Here is a 23,513-nt window from a genome sequence, read left to right on the forward strand (position 1 = left end):
GTGATTCTCACTGAAAATGATTTCACATTACCTTCTACTGCTTTCAAAGGAGCATTTCCACAGCAATATGCAAAATGATTTGAGTTCTGAAGGAAAATCACTGACACATCTGCAGGGTGGCTGTCAGGAGGAGGGAGCCAGGCTCTGCCAAGTGATACCCAGAGATAGGATGAGGGGCAATGGACATGAGCTCAATCACAGGAAATTCCACCTCAACATGAGAAAAACATTTTTTATTGTGAGGCTCTTGTTAGTGGTGCCCAGTGACCACAGCAAGGGGCAGTGGGCACAAACTGGAACCCAGGAGGTTCCATCTGAACTGGAGGAGAAAGTTATTTGGTGTGAGGGTGCTGGAGGGCTGGAGCAGGCTGGCCAGAGAGGTTGTGGAGTCTCCTTCTCTGGAGAGCTTCAAAGCCTGCCTGGATGTGTCACTGTGTGACCTACCCTAAGTGGTCCTGCTTTGCAGGGGCTCTGGACTTGATCTCTGGAGGTCCCTTCCAACCCCTGCCATGCTGTGATTCTATGAAAGAGTCCAGAAATTCTTGGCAGTGAGGGTGGGGAGACACTGGCACAGGTTGCCCGGGAAGGCTGTGGCTGCCTCCTCCCTGGAGGTATTCAAGGCCAGGCTGGATGAGGCTTTGAGCAGCCTGGGCTGGTGGGAGGTGTCCCTGCCCATGGCAGGGGGTTGGAGTGGATGAGCTTTAAGGTCCCTTCCAACCCAACCCATTCTGTGACTCTCTGAATCTTCGAGCCCAACCTTACATAGTGGATGATGGAAGGAAAAGGATTTTCTGAATCCTGTGCTGTTAGGACGTGGCACGTCTCAAAGTGTCCATCATATCTAGAGCCAATATTATCTGCTTCCCTCTTTGAGCTCAGCTGTGTACGAACATCCGGCTGGGTGAAGAGCTCATAGCCAAACCACCAGAATACTCTGCCACCTCATGAAGTTGTTGAGCAGCTTCAGCTGGGACTCCATAGCCACACTGACAGGTTTGCCATCCCCGGGCTCTGAGCTGTAATGACTGGGCCACAGCATTCCGTTTTCTTCTCTTCCCTGCCCCATTTTGCTAACTTGGCAATCTCAGAGGAGTGACACTGAACAGGACTATACAGCTTCGAAGAGTTTTCCAGACCTTTCTGTCCAGGTACAGCTCTTTCTTGTCCTGGCTATGCCTGGGAGGCTGCTCTTGCCTAAGCAGATGCCACTGGCTGTTCTCTGTAGGGTTGTGTGTTGCTAGTTAAGATTTATTTTTCACTTCATCATTATCTTCTTTCCCTGACTTTTACATCCATTAAAGGGGAAAAAATGTTTTTTTCTGGCTCCTTTTCTATTTTTTGTTGGGGGGGGGATAATGATTGCCCTTTCCTAGTTAGCATGTTGCTGATTCTGGCTTCTTTCCTTTGTCTGGCAGTGCATGGCTGTGTTTGATGGGCAGCTGCTGCTATTATTCCACGTTTTACATGATTTTTTTTTTCCCCTTCCACTTCTAATTCACACAGATCATTGCTTTGATAACTGTCTAGGTCTGACAACATTGAAGATCAACAGTTTTGTGCTGCTCCATCCTGGAATGGAACATGGTGTTCATTTGCATCAATGTGTGTTGATGGGAGGTCCATAAAGAGCATCAAATTCTTAGGAAACAGGGAACAAATAATTTTTTTTCAGCTTAAAGTGTTTGCTGGTCTTCTTCAGGCTATTTATCTAAGGGAAGGAAACACCAGGGAGTTTGCTATTTAAAAATGTTTCTGTTTATTATCATCTCTAATTGTCTGTGTGCTGCTTGGAGACCGCAAGCAGACTGCTAATCCCTTGGATATTTTCTTTTTCCCCCTTTTTCTTCCCCCAGTTTCCCTCTCTGTAGTAGCAGCAGTGTAAAACTGCTCTGTCAATGTGAATTTGTGTGGGTTGGGTTGGGTTTTTTTATCTGCTGACCATTTTCATGCAGCTGGAGAGGAGTAAAAACAAATTCTCATTTCTCTGTCGTATATGGGAGATAAATAGTTTGGGGCAGGAAGCAGATGAGGGCAAATCTTGCTTTTTAAGATAACAGAATCAGTAGCAGCCTTCACTGGGTACGTTTCCCCCAGTTTATCCATTGCCACACTTTGTCAACATTGAATTTTGGGGCATTTTTATCAGGTCAGGACACTGGTCCCAGCACAGCCCCTCTGTGAGTGGGTCACTGATTGATGGCGTTGGAGAAGAGACAGCGACTTAGGCAGAAACAGCATTTTAACATCCAATCATTTAAACTGATTTATGCCTGGAAATGGAGAGGTTTTAATTCAAGTAGTGCCAGATCTGCTTATTATGCTTGCTGTGTTATTAATTCAGATTATGATTTCTTCTCTGGGATTTATTAGTTGTTTGGGGTTTTTTTTAGTTGCTTTTTTTTTAGTGTTTAATGTGAAAAAATGTCAGTGTTGGATTTGCCTCTTGAATTCACTCTGCTCTGGCTTAGGTGGAAAAAAAACATCAATTACATGTTCTCAGTCTCTTTTGCTTTTAGTATTTGTGACATATTCTCTAGTAAAAGGACTTTATTTTCATTTTTTCTTGCTAATTTTGTGCGGGGTTTTTTTTTTTTTGTTTTTTTGGTGTTTGAGCTCCTAATGAGGAGTCAATGACTGGAAGAACCATTCCTATGCCAAACAAACATAATCTTCCCCAGAATTTGAGCAAACACCATTGAAAAGGTGATTGGAGTTGGAAAGAGATGATTGGAAAGAGCTCTGGGTTGCTCTTTCCCTGTTGAGGTGGAGGGACTGGAATTGAGATGGAATATTGCAGGTGAAGGCAGGCTCCTGACTTACCCAGCATCAGTCCTATCACCATGGTTGAATTTTTGGTTCATTTTTGGCATTTCTTCCTTGTCCTTTCCTATTTTTGATATACTTAGGAGAGTCCTTTCAAAGGAGTGTTTAAAGGTGGTTTGGATGTGGTGCTTGGGGCTATGGTTTAGGGGTGAACCTTGTAGAGTAGGGTTAATGGTTGGACTTGGTGATCCTGAGGGTCTGTTCCAACCTGAATGTTTCTGTGATTCTTTTAGAGGAGACCTCAGGAGACTGAGGTCTTCTTTAGCTGCCCACTACAATGCTAAACTGTTTTGGGGTTGCTTTGCTGAACCAGGCCTAGTTTTGAGGAGGCATTCTGAGCCCAAACTTCTCAGATGCTCCTAGAAATAATCAACTTCTGAAGCCCGTGACAAATGTGGTTTGTGTATGAATTTAACTGTGAAAATGTCTTGAGTGGCTTCAAAATTAGAGGGATGGCAAGCACATTGGACACAGTAAAACATCACTTGGAATGATTAGCATAGTGGGGACACAGCCAACAATATGTTCTTCAACCCAGCAGATTGAGGAAATACCTTAAGGAGAGGAAAAACTCAAACAGATAACAGAAGAAGTGTGAAGAACTCTCCATATTAATCATATTAAAGCCAGATTTGGAGCTTATGTAGCCCTGTGTTTGGGGAAATGGGGCACCCAGCAGCAATTGCTGTTGGAGCACTAAGGAAGGAGCTAGAGGTGAGCTTCAGCTTCAGCCTGGCTGTGGGTGCTCAGGTTGGCACAGTGCTACCTAACCGGTCCAGGCTGGGGCTGAGGAGAGTGAGAGCAGCCCTGCAGAGAAGGACTTGGGGGTGCTGGTGGGGGAGAAGCTGGACAGGAGCCAGCAATGGGCACTGGCAGCACAGAAGGCCAAGGGCAGCCTGGGCTGCATCCAAAGCAGCATGGCCAGAGCTGGAGAGAGAGGATCCTGCCCCTCTGCTCTGGGGAGACCTCACCTGCAGGTCTGGGGCCAGTTCTAGTACCCCCAACACAAGAGAGACCTGGACCTGGTGGAGAGGGTCCAGAGGAGGCCACCAAGACGATCAGAGGGCTGGAGAAACTTTGCTATTGGGACAGGCTGGGAGAGTTGGGGCTGTTCAGGCTGGAAGAGAGAAGGCTCCAGGGAAACCTTAGAGCTGCATTTCAATATCTGCAGGGGAACTGCAGGCAGGCTGGGGAGGGACTGTTCAGAAGGGGCTGTGGGGATAGGACGAGGGGCAGTGGTGTAGAACTGGAGCAGGGCAGAGTTAGGTTGGACATCACGAAGAAGTTCTAAAGGTGGGGAGACACTGGAACAGGCTTCCCAGGGAGGTGGTTGAGGCTCCATCCCTGGAGGCATTCAGGATCAGCCTGGATGTGTCACTGGGCAGCCTGCCTGGTTGAGGTGTCCCTGCTGCCTTGCAGGGGGTTGGCCAAGGTGGCTTTTGAGGGTCTGTCCCAGCCCAGTGCAATCTGTGACCCAGGCTGGTGTTTTCTGGCAGTTCTGCAAACCTCTGATGGTTTCTAGCTCGGAGGTGCCAGAGCTGATTTCAGCCTGGAAGCATCCGTGGCTGGAGTGCAGCACTGCCACTGCTGGAGGGGGGAGCTGCCCTCTGGTGTAAGCCTGCATGGTGGCTGTGGGAGCACTCATGAAGGTTTCCAAATCCTCTCTTTTCAGACTCCTGCTGAACAGGCCAAGGCTCGACTGCAGCTGGTTCTCGAGGCAGCTGGTGAGTGTTGCTATTAGAGGCAAAATGCTGCTCTTCAAAGATGCATTGAGCTTCTGGAATATCAAGGAGTGGTTTTATCCTTTTCTGTTTGGTGAAGTCCCTCTCTCCACAGCTCACTTCACTCTCTGGTTCAGCTGACCCTGGTGTGCAGGGTAGGTTTAGATTAAACATCAGGCAGAGGATCTTTATTATGAGGGCAGTGAGGCACTGGAACAAGGTGCCCACAGTTGTTGTGGATGCCTCATCCCTAGAAGCGTTTAAGACCAGGCTGCATGAGGTGTCTGCTTGTGGCAGGGGTTGGTAGATGAGCTTCAGTGTCCCTTCCAACTCAGGCCCTTCTGTCATCATCACTGGCACTTAGTAAATCTCTTTGAGGAACTAAAAATGGGTTTGTCCTCTAGCTGCTACTGAGGCCTAATTCTGTGCTCTCAATATTTGCCTTTCTCCTTTCTTTCTTTCTTTTTCTTTCTTTCTTTTTCTTTCTTTTTCTTTCTTTTTCTTTCTTTTTCTTTCTCTTTCTTTCTCTTTCTTTCTTTCTTTCTTTCTTTCTTTCTTTCTTTCTTTCTTTCTTTCTTTCTTTCTTTCTTTCTTTCTTTCTTTATTTCTTTCTTTCTTTCTTTCTTTCTTTCTTTCTTCTTTCTTTCTTTCTTTCTTTCTTTCTTTCTTTCTTTCTTTCTTTCTTTCTTTCTTTCTTTCTTTCTTTCTTTCTTTCTTTCTTTCTTTCTTTCTTTCTTTCTTTCTTTCTTTCTTTCTTTCTTTCTTTCTTTCTTTCTTTCTTTCCTTGTCTCTTTCTTTCTTTCTTTCTTTCCTTGTCTCTTTCTTTCCTTCTTTCTTTCCTTGTCTCTTTCTTTCTTTCTTTCTTTCCTTCTTTCTTTCCTTCTTTCTTTCCTTCTTTCTTTCTTTTTCTTTCTTTCTTTCTTTCTTTCTTTCTTTCTTTCTTTCTTTCTTTCTTTCTTTCTTTCTTTCTTTCTTTCTTTCTTTCTTTATTTCTTTCTTTCTTTCTTTATTTCTTTCTCTCTTTCTTTCTCTCTTTCTTTCTCTCTTTCTTTCTCTCTTTCTACCTTTCTTTCTTTCTTTCTTTCTCTCTTTCTTTCTCTCTTTCTTTCTCTCTTTCTTTCTCTCTTTCTTTCTCTCTTTCTTTCTCTCTTTCTTTCTCTCTTTCTTTCTTTCCTTCTTTCTTTCTCTCTTTCTTTCTTTCTTTCTTTCTCTCTTTCTTTCTTTCCTTCTTTCTTTCTCTCTTTCTTTCTTTCTTTCTTTCTCTCTTTCTTTCTTTCCTTCTTTCCTTGTCTCTTTCTTTCTTTCTTTCTTTCTTTCTTTCCTTCTTTCCTTCTTTCTTTCTTTCTTTCTTTCTTTCTTTCTTTCTTTCTTTCTTTCTTTCTTTCTTTCTTTCTTTCTTTCTTTCTTTCTTTCTTTCTTTCTTTCTTTCTTTCTTTCTTTCTTTCTTTCTTTCTTTCTTTCTTTCTTTCTTTCTTTCTTTCTTTCTTTCTTTCTTTCTTTCTTTCTTTCTTTCTTTCTTTCTTTCCTTGTCTCTTTCTTTCTTTCCTTGTCTCTTTCTTTCTTTCTTTCTTTCTTTCCTTGTCTCTTTCTTTCTTTCCTTGTCTCTTTCTTTCTTTCCTTGTCTCTTTCTTTCTTTCCTTGTCTCTTTCTTTCTTTCTTTCTTTCCTTGTCTCTTTCTTCCTTTGTTCCTCTTTCCTTTGTTTCTTTTCTCCCTTTCCTTCTCCCTTTCCTTCTCCCTTTCCTTCTCCCTTTCCTTCTCCCTTTCCTTCTCCCTTTCTTGCTTGCTTTCTCTTTGGGACATGGTTTGATGGCCATGGTGATGTTGGGTTGATGGTTGGACTCCCTGATCCTGGAGGGCTTTCCCAAGCCAGACAGTTGTAGGATTTAATGCTCTGCAGTGGCAATCTGTGCTGAGCTTTGTAAGCCTAATTAATTTCTCTATCTGACTTGGATTTTGCTGTTAATGTTTAGTCAGTCTGGCATGCAAAAGGCTTTCAGTATTTCAAACATATTGGCAAGAAATGGTGATTTGTCTTTAGTTCAGCTTGCATCTCAGAGCTGTGTTTTTAATACCCTTCATTTATTTATGGGCTCCTTCTGTTTTAAGCAACACTCATCCCACATGGCTGAGACTTTGTTCTGCAGTGCATCCAACGTTTTGTAGCTTCCAGTCCATTCATTGTTCTCCACAACTGTTAATAAATCTTTGAAACATACAATTATAGAAGAGATCTGACAACCCTGACCTAAGAAAGAAAAAAGAACCAACACACAGTTTGTGTATGGTGCTCACATCTATCACACCTCACCCTTTAATTTAACACCTGGGCTATGTAGAAAAGATGTTTGTGGGTTGTAGATCAGTGTGACCTGGGGCCCCCACATTTGCAGAGCCATATAAAAGGGCTGTGACATTGTGAAATTTAAATAGTCACAACTGAAGGCTGAAACTCAGATTGAAGCTGCAAGTTGTTCATAAATAACTCTCAGGGTTCAGCTCTTTCGCTATCCAAAATGCAGAAGTTTTTGGGGCTTTATTTAGGTCTTGGGATCTCAGGAATTTCTTAGATCATCTCTGCACCTTATCAGAGAATCACAGAATCTTTTACTGTTTCATTTTCCCTGTTCTTTAGCCCCATTAAACGTTCTGAATTCTTTGCCAGCAGATACAAGCTTTGTGTTAAGGAAGGGGAGAGAGGCTGGAGGTTAAGTTTGCTGAGTGTGAGCAGAAAAATGGAACTTGTGTGCTGCTGGGAAAAGAAATTGCCTGTAAATAATGATACAGCTTCACAACAAGTCCCTGCTGGACTGCAGAAGTTAATTTTTATCACATTTATCCTGGCTGGAAATGATATTAGAATGTGGCTTTAATGACTTCTATTGACTAATTAAAGACAGATCTAAGGACTGGTGGCAGGTTAACTGGCACTGCTGGGAATCCTGCCCCATCTCCTCCAACCCAGCATGAAAATTCAGGAGCAATTCTTTATTGTCAATAACCATTTAAATTGAAACTTCTCTCAGTACCTGCAAAATATATGGCTTGGGGGATAACTATTTGATGTCAGGGCTTCAGTTCAGGTGCTTGCTTCAAACTGAGCACAGGAACAAATCACGGAGTCACAGAACGTTAGGGGTTGGAAGGGACCTCTGGAGATCATCCAGTCCAAGCCCCCTGCCAGAAGAGGATCACCCAGGATAGGGCACACAGAACACATCCAGGTGGGTTTTGGATGTCTCCAGAGGAGGACAAAGTTTTGCCTTCTGTTCCCCTGGCACCTCTTCTGCTCCAGCTTGCCCCCAGTGCCCCTTGTGCTGTCCTTGGGCATCCCTGAGCAGAGCCTGGCTCCAGCCCTGCACATCTTTATCCCCAGCCATGAGGGCAGCCCTCAGGCTCCTCTGCTCCCAGCTCCAAGCCCCAGCTCCCTCAGCCTGGCCTCCCAGGAGACGTTCCACTGCCTGCAGCAGCTCTGTGCCTCTGGGCTGGACTCTCTCCAGCAGTTCCCTCAGGTCCTTCTTGAGCTGAGGGGCTGGAGCTGGACACAAGATTCCAGCTGTGGCCTCAGCAGGGCAGAGCAGAGCAGAGGGGCAGGAGAACCTCTCTGACCTCCTGACCACAGCCCTTCTCATGCACCCCAGGATGTCCTTGGCCTCCTTGGCCACCAGGGCACATTGCTGGCTCATTGCCATCCTGCTGTCCCCCAGCACCCCCAGATCCCTTTCCCCAGAGCTGCTCTCCAGCAGGTCAGTCCCCAACCTCTCCTGCTCCATGGGGTTGTTCTTTCCTAGAAGCCAGACTCTGCCCTTGGCCTTGTTAGATTTCATTCCATTTCTCCCCCCCCCAACTCTCCCCCCAAATATGTATTTGTATGGAATATAAATGTCTGGTTTGGAAGGGGAGGCATTTGGGCTTTATCAGAGAGTAGAATATTTGAGGATATTTAGCTCAAATTTGAAGGCAGAGAGCAATGTTTGAGGATATTTAGTCCAAATTTGAAGGCAGAGTGTGCAATACTTGAGGATATTTAGTTCAAATTTGAAGGCAGAGTGTGCAATACTTGAGGATATTTAGTTCAAATTTAAGGGCTGGAATTCCCACCGTTTTCCACAGGAAGCATCAATCCAAAAGCTGATTGCACACTATGGTAAAACAGCTAATCCTGCTTCCATGCTGAGCTCCACAGACAACAGCATTAGCTACAGCCAAGGTGTGATTAATTAATAAGGGATGTGACTTCCAAAAGGATTTAGGGATGAAAAGGTTTGGATAGCTCTTGGTTTTCTGCTTCTGGTGGTGGTTGAGTGAAACGCTGTTGCGTTGTCTTCTCAACCTGAAGATGTTTGTGTGTGTGTCCTTTGCTTTTTCCTTCACATCACCCTATTGACATGGAAATTACCTTGGCTTTATCCCTGTGGCTTTTGAAGCAAGAGAAAGTGATGTAGGAAAATGCAGTAATAGTGTTATGGATTAACACAAGTAGGAAAAATACAGTAATAGTGTTATGGGTTAACACAAGGTAGGTAGGAAAAATACAATCATAGTCTTATGGATTAACACAAGATAGGTAGGAAGAATACAGTAATAGTGTTATGGATTAACACAGATAGGAAAAATACAGTAATAGTTTCAGGGATTAATACAAAATAGGTAGGAAAATACAGTAATAGTTTTAGAGATTAACACAAGATAAATTTGGAAGTGCTCTCAGTGTGGCAGTTTTTTCCTGTCCTGGGACAACAGCCATAGATTAAAAAAGTTCTTTTTATCTCCTTGTGTGCCCTTTGCTCTTCCTTGCTTCCTTCACCACCAGAGATGTGTGGTGCTAGGGTAGGTAGGGCCAACAACCAAGGGATCAACCCCAGCAGGAATTGTGGATATTTAGTACCTTGGGAAAATCTGCCCCACGTATTAACCTAGGAAACTACAACTGATTGCTCTGGGAGGCAAAAGGAAGCAAACAGTTTAATTTGATTTATTTGGTGATTTTTGGGGTTTTTTTTGGGGGGGGGAGGGATATGGAAATGGTGACTTCTGGGGTCTTGTTGTGGGGGAGCTGGTAAAATAAAAGCTATTCACCTGGGTTTGTGAGGGGAGGAAGGGAAGGTGGCCAGTAGTATATTCAGGGGGAGATAATGATGTCAGGGAGTTTTGTCCCCAAGCCCTTGGTTCGTACTGCCTTTGCTACATCATTTGTTAAATAATTTTTTTCCTCTGTTAAATCATTTGTGTAGTAATTTCTGTCACTGTGAAGTAATTTTAGTTGTTAAATAATTTCTTTTGCTGTTAAATAATTTCTTTTGTTGTTAAATGATCTCTTTTCTTGTTAAATAATTTCTTTTATTGGTAAATGATTTCTTTTGTTGTTAAATGATTTGTTGTTAAATAATTTCTTTTGTTGTTAAATGAATTCTTTTCTTGTTAAATAATTTCTTTTGTTGTTAAATAATTTCTTTTCCTTGTTAAATAACTCTCTTTTTTTGGAAGGGATATAATTCTTGGTGATATAACTACTTTCTTTGGGATGTAGTTTCTTTGTGATGCAGTTTTTTGTGATACAATTTCTTTGTGATGTAAAATTTATTTGGTAAGTAATTTCTTTGGTCAATAACTTATTTGGTAAATAATTTATGTGTTAAATAATTTCTTTGGTCAATAATTTCTTTGGACACTGATTTCTTTGGTCAATAATTTCTTTGGTCAACAATTTCTTGGTCAGTATTTTTTTGGGGGGGATAGAATTTCTTTGGTAAATAATTTCTTTAGTAAATAATTTCATTGGTAAATAATTTCTTTGGCCAATAATCTCTTGGGGATATAATGTCTTTGGTAAAGTCTTTGGTAAATAATTTCTTTGGTAAATAATTTCTTTGGCCAATAATCTCTTGGGGATATAATGTCTTTGGTAAAGTCTTTGGTAAATAATTTCTTTGGCCAATAATCTCTTGGGGATATAATGTCTTTGGTAAAGTCTTTGGTAAATAATTTCTTTGGCCAATAATCTCTTGGGGATATAATGTCTTTGGTAAATAATTTCTTTGGTAAACAATTTCTTAGGTCAATAATCACTTTGTGATATGAGTTTGGTAAACAATTTTGTTGGTCAGTAATTTCTTTGGGATATCGTTTCTTTGGTAAATAATTTCTTAGGTCAATAATTTTTCTCCATTCAGCAATTTTTCCTTTGTTGCCTAATTTTTCCCCCTTTTGTGGCTGTAGATTCGTGCCAATATCTTCATTCTCCTTAGGCAGGGCAATCCTTGAAGATCTTTGCGTTTTTAAGGCAGCTGATTTTTGCTTTGTGGAAAGTGTGGCTGAGTGGAAGTTGTTGGTCTCAGCTCTCAATTCCCATCTCTTTCCCCCTGAAGGAAGCCTTTTCAGCATCTTCGAACAATATCGCAGCAACTTGCTGTGTTTGAGCAGATGTTAAGCAGGCAATAGTTGAATGTTAATTTTGAGAGGCTGCTATGTTTAAGCCTATCTGAAGTATGTTGCATGTGGGCCTTGCAGACTTAGGGACAAAGCTTTGTCTCTCGGGAGAATTTCCAGGCTAAACCTCTTTCTTTTTTGCCACTCTATATGGACTCTCTCAAGTCAGTATAAAGCAGATCATCCCTAGGCTAAAGCTCTTCAGCTTTTGTTATTGGGCTCTGTAGGCCTGTAATTAGGCCTCCTGGCAGGCCTTGCAGGCCAGTTAATGGTCATATGGAGCTTCTCTGAGGCAGCCTGGCTTTGTGTAAATCCTTGGTAGGGATACGTTTATGGGTCACTTCCTACCCGGCCGGGGCTTTGTGCCGCTGCCCCACGGGCTGCCGGGGAGCAGCTTCCCTTGACCATCGCCAGCTCAGTGCGCGGGGCACAATCTCCCTGCCTAATCCCCAGTGTAAACAGAGGATTTAGCTGAGCTTCTGTCACTTACAGTTGCCAAACCACTTGGGTGTCTGTGATTTCTTTCCCAGACTTCATTACCGAGAAGCCGGAGTGGCAGGGAGAGATGGGGAGTTAGAGGTTGGCTCGCTTCTGACCGCCGGTTTGAAGGGGGAGAGGTTTGCCCCCCAGCAAATCCTGCCTTCTAAAAACCCCCAGAAAAACACTCAGCAAAACTTCACATCTCTTTCATTCGTGCCATAAAGCGTGGTGTGGCACTCCTCTTTCCTCATGCAGACTGAAACAGAGATGGATATGCCACAATGCATTGCTAGGAAGTGGCAGGTGGGTGCTCCAAGTTACCAAAGTTCCAAACTAGCCCCCAAAAAACACTCAGGAAAACTTCACATCTGTTTCATTCGTGCCATAAAGCATTGTGTGGCACTCGTCTTTCCTCATACAAACTAAAACAGGGCTGGATATTCCACAATGCATTGCTAGGAGGTGGCAGGTGGGTGCTCCAAATTACCAAAGTTTGTCTGCGGTGATAAGCAGAAAATTCTTACTCTCCATATAAAGACGATGACAAAAGGCAACTGATCTGGGATTTCAAAGGTCCAGAGTTGAAATAAGTGACTGATCTATTTTTTTTTTTGTCTTCTGGGGGGTGGGGGGGATCTGCATTTCAATCTGTTACTGAAAGAGCACTTTTTGGGCAAAGAATCCTTGACGGAGTTTCCATTTAAAGGAAACTCCGGAGCCGAGGCACTACCCTGAGATGAGCAACATGCAGTCAGAATTGCTGAATGCAACTCAGGAGCCTTCAGCATTTATCAGATCTGTTTGGCAGCAGTTCTGGCTATTGGATATTGAACTCATTAGCTTTGAATTAAGACTTATCAGATGGCTCCCTTTCATTTCATACCCTGCGCCTTTATTCCGTTTCACATATTCCTTAAAGAGGGGGAAAAATGGTGGAATTTAACAACTGGCTTGGCCTGAGCTGCTGTGAAAATGCCAATATTTTATAATCCTTTTGGGTTGTTTTTTTGTTGGTGGGTTGTTTGTGTTTTTTTGTTTTTGTTTTTTTGGGTTTTTTTTGCATTTTTAATAAAATCTACTCATTGTAGGATGTTGGTGGGGAGAAAAAATAAACCCTGCTTTGCACTCAGTGCTAAATAGAGTCAAAGATTCTCTACTTTCTGGTCTCAAAATGGCTCATAACAGATGTGGCTGGAAGGACCACATACGTAGACTGTATGATTTTAGTCTGGTGGAACTAATAGGATCACTTGCTACTTCATAGATTCTTGCTTTTCTTTGCCTTTAATAAAAACTGGTTAGTTAAATAGGATGGCCTCTGTTTGGCTCTTTTTTTTAGCTATGCAAAGCAGTGAGGCAGGCAGCTGGCAGGGAGTAGGAAAAATTCCCTTTTATTGGTGCTTGTTCCTGAACACCAAACTTGCCAAATGCTGATGGATTTCTCGGTTTCATTGTGGGGTTCTTACTTCTGGGTTTACTGTTTGTGTTCTTTCTGCTGAAAACCTGATGGCCTTGGTTTGAATTTCTAGTAAATATTTGCTGTATGAAGAATCCAGAGAAGAGGAAGCTGGGGGTGGTTCTTTCAGTGCCTATAAAGCTCTGAACCCCGATGGGAATTTTGTTCTGCAGTGAGTCTGCACCAACCTGTACCTTGTGTGTTGTGTTTTTTCCCTGCCTCACGTCCTCCAAAAATAAATAAATAAATGGCAATGATACTTGTGTGGAAACAGCCTTAAGTAGCCCCCAGGGGAGGTTTAGGTTGGACATGAGGAACAATTTCTTCCCTGAAAGGATTGTCAAGGCTTGAACCAGGCTGCCCAGGGCAGTGGTGGAGTCCCCATCCCTGGAGGGGTTTGAAAGCTGTGAAGATGTGGTGCTGAGGGCCATGGTTCAGTGGTGAGATGGCAGTGCTGGGGTAAGGCTTGGACTCTATGATCTCGAAGGTCTCTTCCAGCCAAATGATCCTGTGATGATTCTGTGAGATAGAACCAAACCAGCAGTCTGGTTTCTCTCTGCTGCCACCTGACACACTAAATGCTCTCTCTTCGAGTTGCGGAGTAGAAATGCTGCATAGCTTTTTGTAGCTTCAAAAAAGGGACTCCAGGGCTGTCAGTGAGCTCGTCCTTTACACAGGGACCTGAACACTGGTTCCTCCAGCAGTAGTCCTGTTTTCATATTCTATAGATTAGTTCACAATCCTGCCTGCTGAAATGCTTCATTCCTTTGGTTTTCCTCTTGTCACCTGCACTCAGACAGTGTCACTGTGGCTGATGCACATCCTCCCCTTAGAGTTTTCATGGTGCATCCTTCTGCTCTAGGTGGATGATTTTTATCTTATTCTTGAGAAGTAGCTAGTGTAGGAAACATCTAATTATGGAGTTAGTGAACCCAGTTTCTAGGTCAAGTGTTGATTCCTACTCAGCAGATTTCTGTGTCAAAACCCATTTAGGTGACATCAGCAGAAGGAGCATTTCCAACCCTCTCTGAGCGATCAAAGAATTAAGTGGCTGGGGGAAAAAAAGTATCATGGAAATGTATCTTGGACTAAATTTATGGTAGCTAATTTTTTACACTGTGCATTTGAAGAGAATTGCAGATGGTTTATGACTTAATTTCTGGAAGGTGCAGACAATATTTGAGCTCACCTGGACAATCTCCACCAATACCTCCATGGCCATGCACAAGTGCTTGTACAGCTGGACCCGAAATGCATTTCTTCAGCCATTACTTGCTCCTAATTTATTGGCAAAACTGCATAATCTCATTAAAGTACTAAAAAAGTTCCCACTTGCTGCTTGCAAAGTGATAAGTAAATAGTAAAAAAAGAATCATTACTCCAAATAACGGCTTTGTTTTTAAACATATTAATGGTCTGGTCCTTAAAGAGTGTGAGCACAGCTGGTTTGTGTCGTTGGTGAGGAAAGCAAAAGCTTAACTGATCAATAATGGCTTCAATAATCAATTTATTTTCATCATTGCTGGCAAAAATAGGGAATAATTAAACAGACTTAGGTAGGGAATAAAATACGTTTGAATGTATCAATAATTGCTTCAATAATTAATTACATTTGATAGTTGTTGAAAAAAATAGGGAATAATTGAACAGATTTAGCTAGGGAATAAAATATGAGTTTGAATGTGTCAATAATTGCTTCAATAATTACATTTCATAGTTGTTGGAAAAAATAGGGAATAATTGAACAGTTTTAGGTAGAGAATAAAATATGTTTGACTATATCAATAATTAATTAAAATTCATAGTTTTTGAGAAAAATAGGGAATAATTAAACAGATTTAGGTAGAGAATAAAATATGCTTGAACGTGTCAATAATTGCTTCAATAATTAATTAATTTCCATCATTGTTGAGAAAAATGGAGAATAATGAAACCAATGTAGGAAGAGAATAAAATATGTTTGATTGTAGCAATGGTTACTTAAATAATTAATTAATTTTCATCATTTTTGAGGAAAATGGGGAATAATTAAACAAATTCAGGTAGAGAATAAAATACATTTAAATGTATCAATAATTGCTTCAATAATTAATTAATTTTCATCATCATGAAAATTTTTTTCATGGCAAAAATGGAGAATAATTAAACAGATTTAGGTAAAGAATAAAATATGTGTGAACACAACAATAATTGCTTCAATAATTAATTTCATAGTTGCTGAAAAATATAGGGAAGAATTAAAAAGATTTAGGTAAAGAATAAAATATCATTAATTACTTCAATAATTAATTGATTTTCATTACTATTGAGAAAAATGGGGAATACTTAAATTTAAGTAGAGAATAAAATATGTTTGAGTATGTCAATAATTACTTCAAAAATTGATTCATTTCTATCATTTTGGGGACAAACAGAATAATTAAGTAGAGAATAAGAGATATTTGAATGTATCAATAATTACTTCAATAATTCATTAATTTTCACTACTATTGAGAGTAGTAAGGAATAATTGAACAAATTTAAGTGGAGACTAAAATATCAGTAATTAATTAATCTCCACTATTATTGAGAATAATAGGGAAGAATTAAACAGATTTAGGGAGAGAATAAAATATGTTTGGACACATCAGTAATTAGTTCAAGGATTAAGTAATTTGCATCACTGTTGAGAAAAATAGAGAATAATTAAACCAATTCAAGTAGAGGATAAAATACATTTGACCATATCAATAATTAATAAATTTTGATCATTGTTGACAAAAATAGAGAAGAATGAAACCAATGTAGGTAGAGGCTAAAATCTGTCTGAACCAAAAGTGCTGACATTTGCCCTTTGTGATGCCACTGTCTCGGTGTCTAGAAGCTGTTCACCTCCTGAACCTCTTCTAGGTCCATGCTAAAGATGAAAACTGATTTTTGGAAGCATTTTTGCCCACAGTTGATTTATTCTTTCCCCCCCTCAATGAGCAGTTGCCAGGCTGGAGAGCAGAGTCTGGAAGCAGCCTTTCCAGTCACTCTATTAGTGAATGACCATTGATTGCCCTTAGAAAGAATTCTCCAGCCTGCAGAATTTTGATTTTGGTGTCAGATTTTTTTTTTTTTTTTTTGTCCTCTGAGCCCTTTCTTTTTTTTTTCTGTGTTATTTTATTTTGTGTCTGTCTGTGTGCTACCAAAACCCCCCAAAAGTATCTCAGCCTTCCATCCTCACTAATGGGTTTTGCAGGAAGATTGTACCATATGGTCTAGGTGATTTTGATGCAAATATGTCTGCTAATTATGTGCAGATGAATCTTGCAGTCCTGCTCTTGATCTTCAGTCAAAGACAATTTTTTCAGTTAGCTGAAGTTTTTATATCCATTCAGATTTAGCAACTTTGCCCACTAATTGAATTATGCCCTGTTTGGGCTGCCCAAAGCATCTGCGGCGTCAGGGCTCGTTCCTCTTGCAGCAGACCCCTGGGGAATTGTTTTGTCTTCATGTGGCAGCAAAATATTTCTCTCTGAGGTTTTACCCAATCTGTCCTGCTTCTCTTCTCTGCAGAGTTGCCTGTGTTGGTCATTAAAGCATTAGGCAGAATGTGGGGCTCCTAAGACCTGATGTGACAGCATCACAGAATGCTTTAGGTTGGAAGGGACCTTCCAAGGTCACCCAGTCCAACCCCCCTGCAGTCAGCAGGGACGTCCCCAACTAGAGCAGGATGCTCAGAGCCCTGCACAACCTGACCTGGAATGTCTCCAGGGATGGGGCATCTCCCTCCCACCTCTCTGGGCAACATGGGTCAGGGTCTCACCACCTTCAGCACAAAAAATGTCTTCCTTCTCTCTGGTCTGAATCTCTCTCTTCTAGTACAAACCATCCCCCCTTGTCCTCTCACAACAGGCCCTGCTCACAGGTCTGTCCCCAGCTTTTCCCATTGTCTGCTTGAAGTCCTGAAAGGCCACCAGGAGGTCTCCCCGGAGCAGTGGTGTCTGTGCTGATGCTGATGACTCCTGAACATAATCTTGGTTGGAATCATAGAACTGTTGAGGTTGAAAGAGACTTCTAAGCTCAACCTTCAAGCCAACCCCACCATGGCCACTAAACCCTGTCCCCAAGTGCCATGGCCACAGGTTTCTGGAACCCCTCCAGGGATGGGGACTCCACCACCTCCCTGGGCAGCCTGTGCCAATCCCTGACCACTCTGGCAGTAAAGAAATTTTTCCTCCTCTCCAACCTAACCCTTCCCTGGCACATCTTGAGGCCAATTTCCTCTCCTTCTATCACCTGAGACTGGAGAGAAGAGCTCATCCCCTACCTCACTCCAACCTTCTTTCAGGGAGCTGTAGAGAGCAATGAGGCCTCCCCGGAGCCTCCTTTTCTCCAGGCTGAACACCCCCAGTTCCCTCAGCTGCTCCTCACCAGCCCTATTCTCCAGACCCTTCCCCAGCTTTGTTGCCCTTCTCTGGACACGCTCTAGCAACTCAGTGTTGCATCAGTTGCATCCATGTCTTGAAATATTTCTCAGGGAGTAGGAATCAAAAGCTGCCATTCTTGGGCTTTTCATAGTCATGCTTTTAGGAAATGTGGATGTCCCCTCCTTGGAGTTGTTCAAGGCAAGGCTGGATGAGGCCCTGAGCAACCTGGGCTGGTGGAAGGTGTCCCTGCCCATGGCAGGGGGTTGGAACTGGATGAGCTTTATTGTCCCTTCCAACCCAAATCATTCTATGGATCTATGAGTTTGGGTTAAAATAGGCATTGTTGGTTTTCTTGTTCATACATCAAACTGGAAGAAACTCAACTGGGATTAGATTTTGGGAAGAAATTCTCCCCCAGGAGGATGGTGAGACACTGGAACAGGTTGCTCAGAGAAGTTGTGGAGCCTCCATGCCTAGAAGTGTTCAAAACCAGGTTGGATGGGGCCTTGAGCAACCCCTTAGATGGGGTCTAGTGACTTAGCAGCACCCTGCTCTGAATTCACACCGATGGTCCTCCCGCACCTGAAGCTCTTGTTTTGTGCCTCCACCATCTCCTTGTAAACCAAATCTATTAATTTCTTTTTTTTTTTTTTTGACTGGTACCAAGAGTAGTATTTAGTGTGGGCAATGAAATTCCTATTTTACAGTTATTGAAAGGATATTTATCACAAGTTTATTAAATCTGGAGCAGCGAGTGTGCCATTTTCTCCCAGAGCTTCCCTTCCGCTCATGTTTCCTTTGTTGGCCCAAATGAACAGAATTAGAACAAACAATCTCGGAGTAATTCGTAATCAGGAGCTGATTAATGGAGTTTGGTTTCCCAGCCATTATTCATTCAAGCACACCTGATATCTTTCCCATAAACAAATTGTGTTTGTCCAAATTAAGAAATGAAATGAAGCATTTGATGAGTTTATGATTGACCCTTCCAACTCGGAGCCCATTAGTCACCGTCGCTGTGGCGGAGGGCTGCCTGAGTAATGTGCTGTCTGGAGGAGCATGTGGATTTATTATGATTTCTGATTAATGCTGCTGCGAGGCAGGGCGAGGGGGATTGTAATAATTTTGGGGGTTTTCATTTGAGCAGCGGCTGAAGATTTTCATCTGTGATGAAATGCATTCGTGTCCCATTAGGTTTAGAGATGATTATGAGGTGGCGACTGAATAAATCTTCAAATCTAGTGGTGGGTGTTTGGCAAAGGCTTTTTTTCCCCTTTTCTCCCCCCCCGCCCAGTGCTGTGTTAGGCTTCATAGAAAGATGAGCAACTCTCATTTAATCATAGAACTGTTGAGGTTGAGGTGAGAGACCTCTGAGATCATCAAGTCCAATCACTCTCCTAGAGCTCCCAATCCTACCACTGCTACTGTTAAACCATGTCCCTGAATACCACATCCACTCAACTTTGGTGTGACTTAAGAGGACTTTCTCCTAAGTCTACCAGTAAGAATTTTGATTAAAAGAGGCATTATTTGTTTTCCAATAAGGTCCCCAGGGAGACCTGAGAGCAGCCTTCCAGGATTTAAAAGGGGCTGCTGGAGAGCTGGAGAGGGACTTTTGATTAAGGTATGGAGTAACAGCATGAGGGGTGATGGCTTCAAACTGGGAGAAGCTGGATTTAGATTGGACATTAGGAGGAAATTCTTCCCCATGAGGGTGGGGAGATACCAGAATAGGTTGCCCAGGGAGTTGTGGATGCCTCCTGCCTGGAGGTGTTCAAGGCCAGGTTGAATGAGGCCCTGAGCAAGCTGGGCTGGTAGGAGGTGTCCCTGCCCATGGCAGGAGGTTGGAACTGGATGATCTTGAAGGTCCCTTCCAATTCAAATCATTCTATCCCAACACAGCACTTTAGTCTGTGGTGGGATACTGCCTGTTCCTGGGCCTGAAACTCCCTTTTACCCTCCAGCAGCAGCCCAGTTAATTCATGCAACAGAACTGTTTCAAAGTCTGGAGTACAGCTCCAGTCTCAGCTACTTGAAGGAGTTTCTTGTAGGTATTAATAACTTTAGATAAAGACAAATGAGTGTTTGCTGTTTGATGAAAGTACCTGTCTGAAGCCTTGTGTGGTCTGCTCTGGAGCTTCACATAACAACCTCTGAAGAGTGCACTCAGAGAGTTTATTCATAAAAAAAAACAACCTCCCAAATATGTGATGAATAAACTTAACACTCACTGCCTAGAGCTATATCTGCCTGTAGCATTTCAAACTCCTAATTCCTTGTCTGGTCTTTTGCTGTGCAGGGAGACCTGAACAAGCACCAGCAAGCTGCTTTTGATCCAGAATGAAAGAGTCTGGAAGGCAGAGAGAGAGGCTGAGCTCTGAGTTAAAACATCAGCCTGGGTGCTTTGTAAGGACTGATAAAAACAGTACAGCCTGTGTCTATTCGTTGCTGGAGCAGGGGAGTGGCAGACATAAACTCTACAGAGAGGGAGTCAGACTCACAGAATGCTTTGGCTTGGAAGGGACCTTTCAAGCTCACCCAGTCCAACCCCCTTGCAGTCAGCAGGGACAGCTGCAATTAGAGCAGGTTGCTCAGAGCCCCAACCAACCTGACCTGCAATGGTTCCAGGCATGAGGCTCCTACCACCTCTCTGGGCAACACTGGCCCATGAGGGTCTCACCACCCCCAGCACAGAAAAAGTCATCCTTCTCTCCAGTCTGAATCTCACCCTTTCAGTTCAAACCACTCCCCCCTTTCCTGGCACAACAGGCCCTGCTCAGAAGTCTGTCCCCAGCTTCTGATCATCCCCTTTAAGTCCTGAAAGGCCACCAGAAGGTCTCCTTGGAGCCTTCTCCAGGCTGATGGGGCATTTACCACCTCTTTGGGCAACCTGTGCCAGTGTTTCACCCTGTTTCAAATCCCCCTTTTGTGCCCTGCCTGGCCCAGTTTGATTAAACCCCAAAGTTCAGCTTTGGTTTTCAGTTGTGGGCTTAAGCCTCCTTGGAGAAGAAGGCTGAGGGAATTTGGTTACAGCAGGTTGTGTTCATCTCCAGTAATCTCTTTTTTCCTAGGCTTAGATTTTGACCTAATTTAGGGCTAATTTCATGGGGACATGTTAATGCCAGGCAACAGAATTACTCCAGCTTCAAGAGTGATTTGTGTGCTACCACAAGGGCAGAGAGTTTGATTTGCTTCTATTCTTGTTCCCAGTCTTTTTTTTCTTGAGTGCTGTTTTTACTTTTTTTTTTTTTGAGATCATATTCAAGTTTGCCACCAGAATTCAAATCCTGGTGATGGCAAATATCTTACACTGAGTGGCAGAGTAACCCAAAGCTACCTCCCTTCTTCATATTGAAAAAACTTCCTCAGAGTAATTTCAGTGGTGAAAAATGTCCTTTTCTGAATGGAGCAGCCATGGGGCTTCTGTCATACAATCACAGAATCATTCAGGTTAGAAGGACATTGGCACAGGCTGCCCAGGGAGGTGGTAGAGTCCCCATCCCTGGATGTGTTCAAGAAACCTGTGGCCATTGCCCCTGGGATATGGTTTAGTGGCCACGGTGGTTGAAGGTTGGACTGGATGATCTTAGAGGTCTTTTCATACTAAAGCAGTTCTATGATTTGGTGATTTTCTAAGACCTTAAGATCATCAAGGTCCAACTGCTGTCACTGTGCTGTGTTTCAGCACATCTCAAAGCTCATCCAGCTCCAACCTCTGCCATGGGCAGGGACACTTCCCACCAGCCCAGCTTGCTCAAGGCCTCATCCAGCCTGGCTTGGAACACCTCCAGGGAAGAGAACATCCACAGCCTCCCTGGGCAACCTGTTCCAGTGACTCCCCACCCTCACTCTCAATAATTTCTTCCTCATCTCCGGTCTCAGTCTCCCTTCTCCCAGCTCAAAGCTGGGAGTCCCTCATCCTGGCACTCCCAGCCCTTGTCCCAAGTCCCTCCCCAGCTCTCCTGGAGCCCTTCAGGTACTGGAAGGCTGCTCTGAGGTCTCCCTGGAGCCTTCTCTTCTCCAGGCTGACCAGACCCAACTCTCCCAGCCTGTCCCCACAGGGGAGGTTCTCCAGCCTCTGATCATCTCTGTGGTCTCCTCTGGACCCTCTCCAGTAGCTCCAGGTCCTTCTTGTGCTGGGTGTCCCAGAGCTGGAGGCAGTGCTGCAGGTGGGGTCTGAGCAGAGATGAGAGGCAGAATCCCCTCCCTGTGCTGCTGGTCACACTTCGTCTGTGCCTTTAAGCTGTCTGTTACTCACCAGCTCAGCCTGGCAGCAGCTGCTAGAAGGAGCTGTGCTCCTCAGCAGCTCCATTTGCAGCCTTCAGCTGGCCCGGGGGTGACGATAAGAGAAGCAAGCCTGGAGCGCTGCGGCCGCGCTGGGCGCTGCCCCTGCTGGGCGGAAGCCTCTCAATTACTAAGCGCTTCTGAGTCCTGCCACGACACTCCCGTGACGCTAATGGTGTCTTTATAACCTTTTTAACTTCTTGTTTCCCTGGCAGAGCACAGCAATAACAGCGCTGGGTTTGCCCTTGGCAAGCCAGAACTCATTTTGAGCCGATAATAAGTATTTACTATTTAGATAGCTGGCAATAACATTTCTCTGAATGAGATTTCACTGAGAAAATACAAACTGATTCAATTACTTTCTTTAATGGACTGGTGAAGCATGTAATAAGAGTTTGTTGGAACAGCAAGGCTACTGTTTAGCTTTCCCCCCCCGCCCCCTCCTCTTTATTTGGGCTGAAAGCACAAGCAGGTTGTTTGTTCCAAGCAGAAATTTTCACTCCTTGAACCGAAAACTAACAAATATGAAACGAGGTTAAATGAATAATGAAGTTGGGTTTTCATCTGAGACCCACTTGAAGGAAACCAAAATGATTGTGAGAGCACCACATTCTCTTCCTGAGAAGAATTTCTACTGCAAAAATTATGTCAACTTTTCCCTGCAGGAATCATGGAATGGTTTGGCTTAGAAGGGACCATAAAGATCATAGAATCATTTTAGTTGGAGAAGTCCTTTCAGAGCATCCAGTCCAATCATTCTTTAGTTCTACCAAGGCTGGTGCTAAGCCATGGCCCTTAGCACCACATCTCTGCAGCTTTTAAACCCCCCCAGGGATGGAGACTCAGCCTGTGCTGAGAACCTTTCAGCCAAGAAGTTTCTTCTCATGTCCAGCTTAAAACTCCCCTGGTGCAACTTGAGACCATTTCCTCTTGTCCTGTCACTTGTTACCTGGAAGAAGAGACCAACCCCTGCCTTGTTCCAGCCTCCTTGCAAGGAGGTGTAGGGAGCCAGAAGGTCTCCCCTTCTTGCATCATTGAGTTCCAAGCCTTCTAGATCAGGTTGCTCAGGACCCCATCCAACCTGACTGTGAACACCTCCAGGCAGGAGGCATCCACAGCTGACCTGGACAACCTGTGCCAGTCTCTCCCCACCCTCACTGCCAAGAATTTCTTCCTCCTCTCAAGTCTTAGTCTCCCCTTTCCCATCTGTCCCACAGGCTGGACAGATGGGCAGAGTCCAACAGGATGGCATTCAACAAGTCCAAGTGCCGGGTGCTGCACTTCGGCCACAACAACCCCATGCAGAGCTACAGGCTGGGGTCAGAGTGGCTGGAGAGCAGCCAGGTGGAAAGGGACCTGGGGGTACTGGTTGACAGTAGGCTGAACATGAGCCAGCAGTGTGCCCAGGTGGCCAAGAGAGCCAATGGCATCCTGGCCGGCATCAGGCATAGTGTGGCCAGCAGGAGCAGGGAGGTCATTGTACCCCTGTACACAGCACTGGTTAGGCCACACCTTGAGTACTGTGTCCAGTTCTGGGCCCCTCAGTTTAGGAAAGATGTTGAATCGCTGGAGCATGTCCAGAGAAGGGCAACGAGGCTGGTGAGAGGCCTTGAGCACAAGCCCTGTGAGGAGAGGCTGAGGGAGCTGGGACTGTTTAGCCTGGAGAAGAGAAGGCTCAGGGGAGACCTCATTGCTGTCTACAACTACCTGAAGGGAGGTTGTAGCCAGGAGGGGGTTGGTCTCTTCTCCCAGGCAAGCAGCACCAGAACAAGAGGACACAGTCTCAAGCTGCGCCAGGGGAGGTTTAGGCTGGAGGTGAGGAGAAAGTTCTTCACAGAGAGAGTGGTTGGCCATTGGAATGTGCTGCCCAGGGAGGTGGTGGAGTCACCATCCCTGGAGGTGTTCAAGAGGGGATTGGACATGGCACT

General features: G+C 43.8%; 1 protein-coding gene across 1 annotated transcript in view; it reads left to right on the forward strand.

The window, feature by feature from the left end:
* Window positions 1-23,513, forward strand: part of RSRC1 (arginine and serine rich coiled-coil 1) — a 137,689-nt gene that overhangs the window by 67,748 nt on the left and 46,428 nt on the right. Inside the window, exon 3 of the mRNA XM_054385774.1 lies at window positions 4,496-4,547. Coding sequence (XP_054241749.1) covers window positions 4,496-4,547 — 52 coding nt within the window. The remainder of the gene's footprint in view (window positions 1-4,495; window positions 4,548-23,513) is intronic.

This window comes from Indicator indicator, chromosome 13 (assembly GCF_027791375.1).
Source record: "Indicator indicator isolate 239-I01 chromosome 13, UM_Iind_1.1, whole genome shotgun sequence".
Classification (NCBI taxonomy): domain Eukaryota; kingdom Metazoa; phylum Chordata; class Aves; order Piciformes; family Indicatoridae; genus Indicator; species Indicator indicator.